The sequence below is a fragment of the Vulpes lagopus genome, chromosome 12, assembly GCF_018345385.1.
Source record: "Vulpes lagopus strain Blue_001 chromosome 12, ASM1834538v1, whole genome shotgun sequence".
In the NCBI taxonomy this organism is placed as follows: domain Eukaryota; kingdom Metazoa; phylum Chordata; class Mammalia; order Carnivora; family Canidae; genus Vulpes; species Vulpes lagopus.
Window position 1 is genome coordinate 23,137,063 of NC_054835.1, and position 16,031 is coordinate 23,153,093.

At 45.4% G+C, this 16,031-nt stretch overlaps 1 protein-coding gene across 7 annotated transcripts in view; it reads right to left on the minus strand.

Moving 5' to 3' along the window:
- The window catches only part of RFFL (ring finger and FYVE like domain containing E3 ubiquitin protein ligase), a 72,485-nt gene that overhangs the window by 18,068 nt on the left and 38,386 nt on the right, over positions 1-16,031 (minus strand). For 6 of the 7 annotated variants that reach the window (XM_041727018.1, XM_041727014.1, XM_041727019.1 and 3 more), the window contains exon 2: positions 1,892-2,079. In XM_041727018.1, the coding sequence (XP_041582952.1) occupies positions 1,892-2,071 (180 nt within the window). In that variant the 5' untranslated portion in view covers positions 2,072-2,079. Of the gene's footprint in view, positions 1-1,891; positions 2,080-3,503; positions 3,576-16,031 lie in introns of those variants that run through there. The other variant, XM_041727016.1, reaches the window with a different exon arrangement.

The window sequence follows — 16,031 nt, forward strand, 5'->3', positions numbered from 1 at the left end:
ATGGAGCCTGCTTCTCCCTCTGCCTGTGTCTCTGCCTCTCTCTGTGTGTCTCTCATGAATAAATAAATAAATCTTAAAAAAAAAAATGAAAAGCCAAACTCAGTGCCTAGCATGTGACAAGTAGCCTATGGGCCTCATTCCATCTCACCTCAGATCCCAAAGCCACCCCACCACCGTCTCCATCCCTGAGAAGACTGAGGCAGGTGGCGCTGACCATCTTTCTAGTCCCTACTTCAGCCTCACCTATGGACTCAACCTTCCAGTCTAAGTACAAAAGGAGCAATCCTGCAGCCCGCCAAACCATAGCTCCTTGCAACCTGCAGTGGCCTCTCTGGTTGTGTTCTCATGGTCACCGGGGCAGCCAAGTAAATCAACAAAAAAACTCTGCTACATGCTCACCTTCACTGCACTACAGCAAAGTGCAGGCAGCATGCAACCTGCAAGGCAAAAAGGGTTGATCCTCCTTCATTTTGTGGGTATGAAAGGGTGGATGGTTGGTCAGCAGTGCAGGCTGTAGGAATTCTGACCTGCCTCGTGTATTCTGGGAGACAGCTTGAGAGTTCAAAGAACTGGGGCAGCCTGGGTGGCTCAGCGGTTTAAGCACCTGCCTTCTGCCCAGGGCATGATCCTGGAGTCCCAGGATTGAGTCCCACATCAGGCTCCCTGCATGGAGCCTGCTCCTCCCTCTGCCTGTGTCTCTGCCTCTCTCTCTCTGTCTATCATGAATAAATTAATAAATAAATCATTAAAAAAAATAAGAAACATGTAGGGTCCACTTAACCATGGATTCTTAAAAAAAGAGAGAGAGAGAGTTCAAAGAGCTGGACTTGAATCCTAGCTCTGCCAATTAATAACCATGTGATCTTGGAGGCACTACCTACTAGCCAGAAAGGAAGGAGTATTTCCATCTGTCTTATGCCATTTATCAGGAACTTGACAAGTACAGTTTCCTTCTTAACAGTTACACTCTAAACTTCAGTTTCTCCTATATAAAATGGGAGTTTAGGGACTCTAAAATCACTACCATAGAGTTATCACGAGGCTTAAATTATACCAAAAAATCTAAATTGCTCACAACAGTCCCTGGCATATAGCAAATGGCTTAAAAAGTAGCTTTTTCCTCTCAGTTTTCCCATCATCACCATTTTAACCTCATATCCAGGGCTACAAACCTCTCGGTTCTGCAGAAGAATGTAGAATGCGGGAACTCCCAGGACTCACCCTCAGCCCACGTCTTGCTTGACCTTGGAGAACGTGCTGCCTCTGGGCACAGGCACAAGGATGACCCACAGCCAAGTGCCATCACCTGGCCAGGGACATCCGCCACTGCTTGCTAATCTGGAAAATGTGGCTACCAAGTATTTTACATGAAATCGCTACAGTAAAGGAGCCCCAGTCTTTGTCCTGTCAGGGTCCTGATGTACCTGAGATGTCCTCGACACTGCATGTGATACAAAGTCAGGCATTCGTGATGACCCCTAATGAAGGGACTGACACCAGTGCTTGCTGTGTGCTGACCATCATGCTACCATCAGCCTGGTAGCCTATATCATTTTATTCTCATGACCCTGGGAGATGCACACAACTGCTATACCCCCATTTTAGAGATAGGGGAAAGAATCTCCAGAAAGGTTAGATCATACGGCTATAAAGCAGCAAAGCTGATGTCTGAATTCAGGCCAGTCAGCTCCAAGTGGACGACACTGAGATGCTTTGCTTAAGGCTAACTTTCCTTTCCCGCTTTAGTGAAAGGATCAGGTGTGGGTTACCAGCCCTGCCTGCATAGGTAATGGCAAGCTGGCAGATAATATGGAGGGGTCAGCAGGCTGGCCCGAGGGCCCGAGGCTATAGCGGCCGAGCAGGCCAAGAAGGCCAAGAAGTCAACACTCACCTTCCTGGCCATGTTTGCGAAGTGGGCCCCACAAGCCTTGCAGCTTGGTTCCGAGCCTGTTGGGGAAGGGAAGGAGCTATACCCAGGGTTGGAATAGGCCTGCGTCCTGGCTCCCTGGGGCGGTGGGGCCTCCTCAGGCTGTCCATCCAAGCAGAACCAGTTGCAGCAGGTTGCCCACATGATAAAATCTAGTGCAAGGGAGGAAGGAGAAAAGGTCAGAGTTAAGACATACATCTACCCCAATCCCCCATCCCAAAGGTGCAAGTGAGCAGGGACACTCATTCCACATCTGCTGCCAGAGCCAAGGTGAGGACATGTTTTCAGGAGCCACAGGTATCTTGCCACCTCCTGCTTCACCAGAGTTGCCACTGAATACAGGAGGAGAATACAGACACCTGACCTGCCAGGACAACATGGCTACCAAATTGGCATACTACCTTTGAAAGATTGCTGATCCCTATTTTGGTTTAGTCTGAGATCTAACTGCAGATTTTAAAAAACTGCCTTAGCAATTATAAGTGGCCTGAAGCCCACTTTATTTAGGCATATGAACTTGCTCCTAGAGCTCAGAGAGATGGAACTTTTATCATACATATATGTGCATGCAAATATACACATATGATCCCATATTCACACTGACCATGGAGAGGAGGCACGATTCTTTCCTTTACACAGATGAGGCAACCCAGGCTCAGAGAAGTCAGGGTCACACAGCTAATAGATAACTGAGATTCCGAAAACCCAGGTCCTCTGACCCTAACCCTAACATTCTTTTCCTTGACAGTACTGCCCTTCTTAATTTCCCCTCTGCTGGTCAGCAGCACGGAATTACTCTAATGCTTGTACTTCCAATTCTATCTAAACCCCTCTCTCAGCACCTCTAACAGTTCGTTTGCACAGACATCCTTACCCTTTGTTTGCTACCACTACACCATAAATTCCTTGAGGGCAGGGATGACTTCCTCCTATGTATACAGCACTCTTGCCGTGTCCTGCACACAGAAGATGCTCAACTAAGGCTTGTTGCCTTGCTGACTAGGTGCTAGATGCTGTCTGTGGATTTATTAAGAAGTTTGGGATGTTATTCCCATTTTACATACCAAATACAGGTACCAGGGACAAAGGGGTAGATGATTTTTTAAGATCACAGAAGAAAATCCAATCCCTCAAATGTCTGAATAATCTCAAATTGCAAAAGGGTCCACTGAAATGCCAAGCACTGCTGTGATAAGAATGTGCTTTTCTCAGTAGACCAAGGCAGTCAATCTGGACATTCTGAGCCCGAACTCTCTGCTTATAGAGATAATAAATGAAACATTTAGTGTTACTACTCAATCAGCAGTTCACACAAAAGAACAGTACCTTCTGCTCTGCCTCCTGACTCATGGAAAGTGCCTTTGTTAAATCATAGTTCAAAGATGTGCTAAGCTGGAAAGCACTGAGAACAAGAAGCCGGCTTGTTCAACCTTAGTCATCTCACAGAGGAAAAGACAGAGGCCCAGCAGGGGGAACTAACGTCCTGGCCCACACAGCTGTACCCCTAGGTCTCCAGACAACTCTATGGCCTTTTTAGCTTCCACTTCCCGATACTCCTGATCCAGAATTCACTCACTTTTGCAAGTAGGTCCAATTCACACCTGTGGCCTCTGCTTGCCTGTGGCCCCGGCGACAACAGGGACTTTGACAGTCAGTGCCCAGGCGACAGGTGGCTCAACAAAGATTACTTCATGAGTCACACAATATTTAAATTTTAACTCACCACATTCTTCCATTTCCTACACATCAACAACATGTCTCTCTGACTCACTATGACTTGTCCAAAGCCTCTGAGGTCCCAGGAGACAGCCTTAATTGCAATGAAGAGTTCACATGGAATAACAAAGTAAAGAGCAGTTCAATAGAAGTTCTTTGCTGGCAAGATAATAGTGGTAGCATCAAGAGTGGCCCCCCTCGGAAAGAGGGATTTTGCAATTCTCTAAATAACCTGTTGACAAAAGCATCTGAGACAGTGTATAATAAAACCAGGAAATACAGGATCTGGCATCAGAGGACCGGGCTCAATCCCTGCTTTACTGCACCCACCTTTAAGGAGTTAGACCCTTCTGTTCTTCCTGTTTCTCACCGAGACCTGCTCCAGGCCATGAGGCACTAACAAACACCAGTCGTTGCTTCGAGCATTGTAACAATACTTCAACGACAGTTTCTCTGGCAAGGCTCAGATAAAAAGTAAACCTAGAGGTTTCCCCACAATCACCATTTGGCTTTCTGGAATTGTCCCAAAAAGAGACAAGGGAGATCTCTGACAAAATCAACAGAATGGGTCAAGTAACTGAAGGAGGTGGGGGCAAAGCAAGAGGCAGAGGGGCCCGAGGATGAGGCCGTGGGTGATCTGCTGACCTCTGTCAGAATCTCGATTCACCCACGTACACAACCTTTACTGAAGCCAATGCCTAGCTGTTTCCAGCAATAGGTAAGGCAGAGAACCGGCCCTTGAGGAGTCTGTGGTCTAGCAGAGGGGCAAGAAATGTAAAACCCAAACCAGAAATTTCAGGGTGATCAATGCCTTCACAGGTTTGTGCAGTCCCCCGGTGGGCGGGCAGGGAGCTATGGAGATAGAGACAATGAGCTCTTCAAGGATGGGGAGGGGTAACCAGAGAAGACTTCCCCAATGAGGTGCCACACCTATCCTGCTGATGGTGTGACTGGGCATTCGTCAGAAAGCCCAAAGTAAAAGAAATTTTGAAGAAAAGGCAAACCACATGCAACATGGCCCTAAATAAAGTACCAAATGTTTGGCTGGGTCTAGAGTAAGGGTGGGGTGGCTAGGGTACGGCAGGTAAAAAAGCAGCCATGGAGAACCAGGGTAAGGAACCTGGACTTCATCCTATAGGCAATGGGAAGCAGTGAGGGGTCCAAGTAATCAGAGGTTCTGTGACCTTATTTGCATTTTATAGCGGGCACTCTGGCAGTAAGTAGTGTGGGAACAGATCTGTGAGGGGCAGGCAGCAAGCCGTCAGCTGCTGGAGGAGAGGCAAGACACGAGGAGAAAGGGACAGATGGATCTCTGACAGAACTCGTGGGATGCGTGGGTGAACTGAAGCGGTGGAAGAAGGGAGAGAGGAAACAGTTGTGGACAAACCCCAGGGTCTCTGAATTATGCAAGAGGACACAGAGGGGAATCATTAACTGGAATCAGGGACAAAGCCCTGAGGATGAGGTATGCGTCTATGTGTGAAATAAGGGGGCAATTAAGATGATGGGTTGAGTTTTGTACCCAGGGGACTTGCTGGTGGATACACAGAATACAAAAGGACAGACCTGGTTGAGGAAAAAGTCTGGGCCTCCTTGGACCACCAGGAGCACAAAAACCCAGAAAGTGGCAGACTGACAGGATAGTGGGGGGTCACAGAGGATGGTGTAGGAGAAACCCCAGGGGCACCCGACCTGAAGGGCTAGAGGAGGAAAAACAGAGGACAGTGGAAGTAAGACTGTTCGGGTGTGAGCAGTCTGGAAGAGGATTTTACGTTTCAAGAAGAAATTGTCAATGCTGTCGAATGACCTGGAGAGAATACAGGGATACAAAATGCCCAATGGACCTAGTTTTAGGAAAATGAGAGTGTGCTCTTCACCTGAGAGGTAAGGAAGAGAGAAGCTGACAGCCAGAGGTCAGAAAGCCACTGAGAGTGAGGATGTGCCAGACCCTCAGGATAAACTATTCTCTGAAACTTTGACCATGAAGGGAAGACACAAGGCCAGGGCTGTAGAAGATCCAGGTCACTAAGGAAGAGAGAGACAGACGAATTCACGGACTGCAGGAGACTCTCAAAGATGAAGAGGCTTCAGAAGGAGGAAAGCTGGCAACAAGTGGTGGGGGTAAGGGCCAGGAGCAGAAAGAAAGGGGACCCACTGACCAGCTTTGGGGGCAGGAGAAAGATCACCTCTTTCACTAGACACTGGAATGGAAGGGAGACAGAGGTTATCAAAGGTAATAAGCTTACAGCATCCGCAAAGGTAAATGAATGAAGTAAAAAGGCCAGGAGAAGGGGATGTAGTTAACCACAAGAAGAAAACAAACTTTTCCTCCACACAAGGAACCTGTACATGGCAATTTTTCCTGAGAGTGGAGGACTTTGCCACAGGATGGGTAAGCCTGCGTTGTAAGGTGCAACTGACAGGAAAGAACCAGAAGGTAGGCCAGCTGTATGTGGTTTAAATTCCTGTGCTTCCCCAAGCGTGCAGGGAACACCAGTGGCAGGCCAGGCACTGGGATCAGAAGTGCTACCAACCTGGTCCTGGCCCCCAGGGACCTCTGGACCCAGTGAGGTGTTGCTGACCAGCTTAGGCCCGCCATCCTGACAGGAGGGCTAAGAAGGCTCTTCCTCAATGGAGAACCAAGATAACCTATCTCCCTCAGCACTATTATCTCTCAACTTTACTTCTAATCTAACCTGCCTTCTGTGATGAGCTGTCAGCCTATGCAAGTCTTTGGCTAGACTCTGAAGGAAAAGGCTCTGGGGGGGAAGACTTAAAATTTACGTCTGGGTTATTCTCTAGGCATCCCCACACACACAGGTGAAGGATGTAGTCTCAGCCTGAGCAGATGTATACTCGGGGAAGGGACTAGCATGGAAAGGGATGGGTAGAAAGTCTCCAGTGCTAAAATTCTCACAGACTTGCTCAGCCCAACAGGACAGGGGTACCAATGTCAGGAAACTAGACTTTCACTCTCTTTGACCCATAGTAAAATAGCACTTCCTAAAGGGGTCAGTTAAAAGGACTCTCTTGCCAAACTGGAAAACGTTAAGCCTAAAAACAACTATGGTCAGGGCTATTTCAGGGAATGAAAGGAAAGAGTGGGTAATTTTAACACTGTCATACAAACCAAACACTTTTCTCTTGGCAGTACTCTCTCATCCTTCAGCCCCAGACTGATACACACACTTGGCATCCGATTATGTTACTAAAAGGGCTGGAAGTAGAACCAACTAGGGGGTGTATGATGAGTTCTACCTATGGTGACACTGTGAGAAACTTCTGTCTCTGATCTGCAAGCCTCCTGATCTTGAAAGAAAATGATGAAATCTCCTATGAGGGCTTGAAAATCCCTCCCCCAATTCCCCTCACCCTCTTCAGAAAAGATGCACACTTGGTGATTTCATCCTCAAATAGACTCTGACTGCTGTCACCTAGAGAGCTTGTTTGAAACCTGCCAGCCTCTCCTCTTTCACTCTGCCTAAGAATGAGGCGAGATGTAGTGCTGAGGGGAAACAAGAAAACTTGCTCTTCCCCATGGAGGAGCCCTGCAGTCCAGGGCCAGGGCAGCTAGTCGGCACGTGGGAGTTTGTCAGCTTGACAAGTATATGGGATTTCTTGGGAGACAAAGCTCTGCTGAACAGGAAAATTACAGATTTAATAACAGGGTAAGATAAATGACCTATCCCAGGTAGGCTGAGTACAGTCATAGTTAGAGGCAAGAAGGGAGATAATGTGATTTCTCCCCATTAAGTCCTAGAATTCTAAGTAATTCTAAAACAGTCACTTCTCCACTTTTTCACCTGCCCAAGGCAAATAATTTTAAGCAGATCAGTGGTTGTCATGGGCTTTCTCAAGGAGGAGAGAAGGATCAGAATGGACCCATGGAGTAGAAGGGTCAGAATGTCAGTGCCCTAGTAAAGTAAGTGCTAGTGTGCAATGCAATATCAAACCACCTTGCTAACCACCAAAATCGAAGGCAGTAAAGTCAAGTCCCCAAGGTTCTCATCCAATCTGTTCTGATTTTAATTAACTGCTCTCTGTGCCAAGGTACTTCTGCAACAAAGGGCTTTACACAGACGCAAGATCTTGGAATTAATGTACTTATGGTGAACCTACTGTGTAAGACTTCACAAAAATTCTTTTTAAAAAACCTAATTATGATGCCCACAACCCTCAAAGAAGACCCTTTCTGACATGGCAAATCAGAAAGCAGCTACGTGGCAAGCCTGCCTGCTGTCCCTACCATATTCCCAGAATTGTTCAAAGCAGCTGGGCTGTAAGTGCACTAGGAAAAGTATTCCACATTGTGGATCATTAATACGGAATGGGCTTTGCTTTATCTTGTACATTATCCTTAAAAAGCAATTAAAGAATAATTGCAATGACTTTGAAAGGAAACACTATGAAAGCCTATCATAGCCTATCGATATGGCTTAGCTATGCCTCTTTGAAATAAATGATAAGTAATTACATGTTTTGAGAAGTAAAGAAGAAAGCAGTCATTCTCCATTGGAAGAATGCTCCTTATCTGCCGGTCACTGAACTATGGGGACTATCTAGTGCTTTATCATGTGGCCCTCACAATTCTGGCAAGGCAGATTAGATTCGTTCATCCCATTTTCAGGTGACAAAACCAAGGTTCTGAGAAGTTAAATAACTTGTTAAAGGTTAAATAACTTGTTAAAGGTCATAGCTAGAGGGTAGTAAAGCTAGGATGTGAACTTAAGTCGCTTACACCAGGAAGTCAGTGCTCTGCAGGCTACAAGTAGTCCTGATTCTGCAATCAATCTAATAATAATAAAATCAGGGGATCCCTGGGTGGCACAGTGGTTTGGCGCCTGCCTTTGGTCCAGGGCGCGGTCCTGGAGACCCGGGATCGGGTCCCACGTCGGGCTCCCGGTGCATGGAGCCTGCTTCTCCATCTGCCTGTGTCTCTGTCTCTCTGTCTCTCTGTCTCTCTCTCTCTCTCTGTGACTATCATAAATAAATAAAAATTTAAAAAAATAAATAAAAATAAAATCAGTATGAGGGGAATGGGCTGCAGAGTATACAAGAGTTTTTTGCTTTCCATCTCTATGGAAGCTTTCCCATCAGCACACAGGCATGCTCCAGGATCTCTCAGATTTAAAAACTGACCCTTGTCATGAGGGAAATACAGAATGCAACCAAATGTGTTACCACCAATCACCCACTGGAATGGCTAAAATGGGAAAATTGGATACGAGCCAGTGTTGGAAATTTAAAGCAATTGGAAGTCTAATATTCCTGGCAGAAGTGTTAACAGGTACGAACACACACACAGTGTGAACTGGTACAACACACAGTGTAAACTGGTAACACACACACCCCACTGCTTGGCGATTCCACTTCCAGGTATATTCCTAACAGAAATACATTCACCAAAAGGAGTACACAAGAAGGTTCATAGCACTACTATTGTTAACAGCCCAAAGCTGGAAACCAATCCAAATGTCCACAGCAGAATGGATAAACAAATTACAGTACTTTCATACAGCAATGAGAATATACAAACTAGTAATACATACAACAATACAGATCAATGATGAGTGAAGGAAGACAGATACAAATGAATACATCCTAAACAGTTCCATCTATACAAAATTCAAAAAGCAGGCAAACTAATCTGTGATGTTAGAAATAGGGTAACGGTTATCCTTGGGGTAGGAAAGTAAATGGGAGGGGGCACAGGGGGCTTCTGATGTTTGGTTTCTCAGTCTGAGTGCTGGTTATATACACAGATGTTTACTTTATGAAAAATTTAAACCATACACTTAAAATTGGTGTACTTCTCTACTTATAGTTCTACAGAGAGAGAGGTAGAGACAAGCAGAGGGAGAAGCAGGCTCCATGCAGGAAGCCCACTGTGGGACTCGATCCCAGAACTCCGGGTTCACACCCTGAGCCAAAGGCAGATGCTCAACCACTGAGCCACCCAGGTGCCCCTCTCTACTTATATTTCAATCAAAAGTTTTTTAAAGCATCTAGTAGAAGATTTGTAAAAAACAGTGACAAAATACTCTGGCCCCTAATCCCCTACTCCTTAGTAAAGGTCCTTTTCTCTGCTCTCCTCTACATTGAAATTTCTCCAAATAATGGACTCCACTTCCTCAATCTCAAATTCACTCTTTAACCCTCTCCAGTCTTGCTTGAACCATTTCACCTAATAATCTCTTCTTTGCAATGTCACCAAGGAATCCCAGATCCAAGTGACACTTATCTTCCTCTTACTCAACGTCCCAGCGGTACCAGACACGAGTGACCCTTTCTTCCTTTTTTTCTTTTTTTTAAAGATTTCAAAGATTTGATCTATTTATTTGATAGAGAGAGAGAGAGAGAGAGAGCACAAGTAGGCCAAGTGGCAGGCAGAGGGAGAAGCAGACTCCCCGCTGAGCAGAAAGCCCGAAATGGGCTTGATCCCAGAACTCTGAGATCATGACCCAAGCTGAAGGCAGACACTCAACTGACTGAGCCACCCACGTGCCCTGCTTCCTTCCTCCTTGAAAGGACAATAGCTCTGCACCCTTGGTTTGCCTTCTGCCTCAAAGCCTCCTTGCTGATTCTTCCCCCTCCCTCTGTTCTTCAATGGTAGGAGCTCCCAGGCTGTCTCTGGCACCCTCTCTGTCCATATTGTCTCCCAAGGAGAACCCTGTCAGGTGGCTGTGGATACTATTTTTAAGCTGAAAATTCATAAATTCCTCTCCTCATCCTACCTGGCCCCCAGCAGTGATCTCAGTCGCCATCTCTGATTTATTTATTTATTTTTCAAATAGATTCTTTTTTTAAAATTTTTTTTTAATTTTTATTTATTTATGATAGTCACACAGAGAGAGAGAGAGAGGCAGAGACACAGGCAGAGGGAGAAGCAGGCTCCATGCACCGGGAGCCCAACGTGGGATTCGATCCCGGGTCTCCAGGATCGCGCCCCGGGCCAAAGGCAGGCGCCAAACCGCTGCGCCACCCAGGGATCCCCCATCTCTGATTTATTATGTACATTTCCCTCCTCAGACCCTTTTGCTGTATGCTCCTGCAAAAGTCCTGCCTGGACTCTTCTTGCCAGGATACCACATACTTGGCTCTCTCTCTTGCCGTTCACCCCTCAATTTAAATGTCATTTTCTAATGTCATGCATAAGAGTTGGCACTAACAGATATCACTGGCTTACTTGTTAACTGCCTTTCCTAACTAGAATTAGCAAAATACATGAGGGCAGGGATTTTGTGTTTTACTGTAATTCCAAAGTCTAAAATGGTGTCTTGGATGAAAGAACTGCTCCTAACTAGTTGTCCAGCTTCCATTTTGCCTCCAGTTCTTTCTTCCCAACAGACACACACACACACACACACACACACACACACACACACAGTTTGTTAATAGAGTCCCACTGTATTCTATTTTATTTTTTTTTTTAAGATTTTGTTTTGGGGGGGGGATCTCAAACAGACTCCCCGCTGAGCACAGAGCCCAAAGCGGGGCTCAATCTCATGACCTCAACCCCAAGATCATGACCTGAGCCAAAACCAAGAGTTGAATGCTTAACATACTGTGCCACCCCCAGTTGCAGTTTAGAAGGAAAACTCAACTCCTGGCATGGTTAAAAGGCCTATCCCACCAGTCCCAGTCCACTTGCCTGATTTATGCCATGCCATTATTCATGCCATTATTCATGCCATTATTCAGGTGCAACTCCTATGCCACCCACATAAGAGGAATCCCCCTCAGTCACAGGCTCCCTCCTTGTCCTTTCCACTACCCTCCTGGGGACTGCCATAATCTGTCATTATAAATGTCTGTTTACAGCCTGTCTCTACCTGCAGACTGGAACCTCCAAGGGCAGGGACCTCATCTGTCTTTGCTTTTTAATCCACATCTAGCACAGTGCCACCTTGCAGCAGGCACCCAAATTGGTGGAATGAACAAACGGAGGTCAGAGGAACATTCAAGTATTTTATCAATACAGCCAATGAGGCAAGTACTAGTTATCTCCCCTTAGGGCCCAAAGCATTTTGTCAACATTTACAGTGACATAAAGGGACTATGAAAAAAGTCCTTTATAAAAAACAAAGGTTGGGTAACTTTGGAGGGGTCACTTCAGCTTTTTGAGTCTGTTTCCTCAACTGTATAAAAGGGATAATCCCTCCCTGTTGGGAGGCAAGTGTAGAGATGAAAAATAATATTCATAACCTATAGTAAGTAATCGATAAATAACACATTAAAAAAATTATCATTAAACTATAAAATGGTGACAGTCTAAGTCTTCAGTAGTGACTACTGGCTGGAAAGCCCAACATGCCTCTCATTCTTTCTCTCTCTGGTCACCCCAAGCTTGAATTTCCTACCACCTAAGGGACTGGGCTGCATGGGGGGGTCTGGCACAGCTGATCATATCAGCCACACAATCAAGAATCAATCCTTATCTTGAAAACTCACCCGAAATTTAAAATCATCTCTCAACTTGGAAGGCTGCTTACTTTTCAAAAAATAAGTTGTTGTTGTTTTTTTTTTTAAATAAGTTTGAAAGGAAACTTAAAATCCCTCAAAATGCTTTAATTTAAAACAGAATCTCTGAGTTGCAATTAGAATTTTCTAGTAAACCTGCCTACAGTGCCCACCCTGCCTGGGGAAGATTTAAAATGCTGGTGACAACACAATGAACGTGAAATAGGGCAACTGTTACTCCGCAAGGAAGCAAGCCAGAATACACCACAGTGTACTAGTCTCGTGCTGCGCCTGCAACAGTGAAGCATGTTCTTTGTGATGTTGAAGTCGTTTCTGAGACATTTATTTTAGAATAAAGAATTCTGAACAGCTAAGTCACAGAGAAGACAGGAATGTTGTGGAACCCTAGAATCCAAGACCTGATTGAATTCAGATCAGCAGCCCCACTGGACATAAACAAGGGATCTTTCACAAAGGCTGGATCACAGCAGAGGAAAACATTTCCAAAGGCTTTAAATCCTAATAGACATTTTACAGCCTCCGAAGCAGTTCTTAGGACTTAGGTAGTGGATAATGTGTATTTCCTAGATAAGAATTTCCTATGGGGCACCTGGGTGGCTCAGTCGGTTAAGTGTCTGCCTTCAGTTCTGGTCATGATCTCAGGGTCCTGGGATCGATTCCCAGGTTTGGCTCCCTGCTTAGCCGGGTATGTGCTTCTACCTCTCCCCTCTGCTCCTGGTCTCTCTCGGATGCTCTCTCAAATTAATAAATAGAGTCTTTAAAAAAATAATAAAAATAAAGAAAATTTGTCTAGGGCAGCCCGGGTGGCTCAGCAGTTTAGCACCGCCTTCGGCCCGGGGCGTGATCCTGCATGGAGCCTGCTTCTCCCTCTACCTGTGTCTCTGCCTCTCTCTCTGTCTCAAATGAATGAATAAATTAAAAATCTTAAAAAAAAAAAAAAAAAGAGGTCTAAAAACAATTCCCAACGATGTTTTACTTTGGTTTTAGACTCAGACAGGATCTTAAATCCTGGCTCTAACACCAAGTAACTGAATGAGCCTGAGAAAGTGGCCTCTCTGAGCATCAGTGGAACAGGAATAAACTAACCTAAACCTCATAGGCTGGACACACAGTAGGTGGCTCAGTAGAAAGAGGGAGCATAGGAGCAGCCCCAGTGGTGCAGCGGTTTAGCGCGTTGAGCGCTGCCTGCGGCCCGGGGCATGATCCTGGAGACCCGGGATCGAGTCCCACGTCGGGCTCCCTGCATGGAGCCTGTTTCTCCCTCTGCCTCCCTCCCTCTCTCTCTCATGAATAAATAAAATCTTTAAAAAAATAAATAAAAAATAAAAAGAGGGAGCATACCTTAACGAGCTTTCTAACATTATATAAAGAGAAGATAGTACTGGAAATTCAGCAAATGATAGGCATTATAATAAGGCATGGGGCTAATGATTTAAATGTTTTGCCTCTCTCCAAACCGGCTCCCAGAGCCTCCATTCACACGGAGATGTCAGACTTCAAAGATACTAGGACTCCAGTTCCCAAGGTAGACTTTAATATAAAGGATCAAAGCTTTAGGTGAGAGAATTCCCTGTGCTGTTATTTCAAGGGTAGAAATGGGGGAAATAGAATGTATTCAGACTCAGGGGTTCAGAAGTCCCGTCTCACATGATCCTAGAAAATATTATTTTTTAAGGAAAAGTAAAAAAACAAAAACAAAAAACAAAAAAAAACTATGAAACACCTAAAACATGCCAAGCGAGTGGTTTTATCTGCATCTATTGTCTATTTTAATACAATAATCCTGGAAACATCAGAATTAAAATGTTCCTTTTGTAAACACAGAGGCTGGGCCCTCAGGGTTGGCTAACTGGATTGGGGTCACACAGCTATAAGATAATTACCTTGTGGTCCTGTGGAAAGAGAGGGATGCTTTCACCATCCCCAACTCTCTCCCCAGAGCACTAGTAACTCAGGGCCTGTGTGCTTTGTGCTCCAGAGAAAAAGCAAAATGAGCTGCCTGCAGGAGAGACCATGGAAATCTACCTTTCAACGCTTGGGAACCTTGTAAAAGGTATAGCAGACAAAAAGTCATCCCTGATGGGATGCCTGAGTGGCTCAGCGGTTGAGCGCCTGCCTTTGGCTCAGGGCATGATCCCAGATTCCTGGGTTTGAGTCCCATATCAGGCTCTTTGCATGGAGCTTGCTTCTGTCTCTGCCTCTCTGTTTGTGTCTTATGAATAAATAAATCTTAAAAAAAAAACAAAAAGTTATCCCTGGGAATCCAGAATTTTAACTTAGACATCCAGTAAATCATCTGCATTTCCAATCTACTACAACTTCAGGGTACCCATGCTGCGAATAGATCCCCAACTTTCTAAAGATAAGTATTAATCCCCATATTGAAGAGGTTTCAGGGGACGCCTGGGTGGCTTAGCGGTTCGCTGGCTGCCTTCCGCTCAGGTCGTGATCCCGGGATGGAGTCCCATATCAGGCTCCTACAAAGAGCCTGCTTCTCCCTCCCCTCTGCTTATGTCTCTGCCTCTCTCTCTCCCTCCCCTCTGCTTATGTCTCTGCCTCTCTCTCTCTTTCTGGGTCTCTCATGAATAAATAAATAAATCTTTAAAAAAAAGAAGAAGAAGAGGGACGCGTGGGTGGCTCAGCGGTTTGGTGCCTACCTGCCTTTGGCCCAGGACGTGATCCTGGAGACCGGGGATCGAGTCCCACATCAGGCTCCCTGCATGAAGCCTGCTTCTCTCTCTGCCTCTCTCTCTGTATCTCTCATTAATAAACAAATAAAATCTTAAAAGAAATAAAAATGAAAATAAAAGAAAGAAAAGGTTCTGGCTTCTATTCTTGTCTACCTCTTTTCCAGTGAGGAGGAGTTCTTGACTTAATTGTCTCAACTACCTAATGCTCTCCTTTTAAGAAGTGTTTTCACTGGTACCCATTAAATAATGATGAAAGCAAATCATCAGTGCTCAGAGCTTCACCCTCCTGGCTCTTAGCTCCATCTCCACTGTTGCTCTTTCTGCCCCTCAAATCCCAAGCTTATTCTGATTTTCAGGTACCTCTTGCAACCTATTCCCTTGGTCTTGACCTCCTTGCGCAGCACTTATTTCCTCAGGAAAACCTCCTCTGACCCTGTCTGTACTCTTCCAGCATCTCGTACACCTCCAGGTAACTTTAATTCATTCATCTGTCTGGTTAGTGCTACTTTCAGCCAAGCCCTCTTCCAGGTACCATGACTCTGAGAAAACAAACCAGGCAAGGGCCCCGCACCACATAGTTGATTTCATTCTGAGGGAGTAAGTAAGCTAGCAGCACTGGATTTAATCAATGGGCTAACAATGTGTATAATGCAGGTGTCTCCCATGGTAAGGGAATGAAACAGGAGTGTACAGCTTCTTTTCTAGACTTAGTGCCAGATAAATGCAATCACCATGCATTTGTTGAAGTCTTACTAGTGGTAACAGCAATAGAGGGGGGCGGGGGGGGGAAGGACAAATTCACACTTGAAAACTCCACAATCAGGATTCCAGGGTGACAAACAAATTTAAGAGTTTTTAAAATATTTTATTTATTCATGAGAGAAACAGAGACAGAGAGAGAGAGAGAGGCAGAGACACAGGCAGAGGGAGAAGCAGGCTCCATGCTGAGAGGCCGACATGGGACTCATCCTGGGTATCCAGGACCACACCCTGGGCTGCAGGCGGCGCCAAACCACTGTGCCACTGGGGCTGCCCCAAATTTAAGAGTTTTAAACCCAAATAACCATAGCAGTATCTTGAGGAAAAAAATGGATAGGAACATGCCTACCTCACACTTGGTGAAGGTAAGCTTTTAAGTGTCTGCTAAGATGACTTGAAAAGCAAGAATGGTTAGCAGACTGAATTTCTAAAAGTAACAGAAAAATGTTAAAATTATC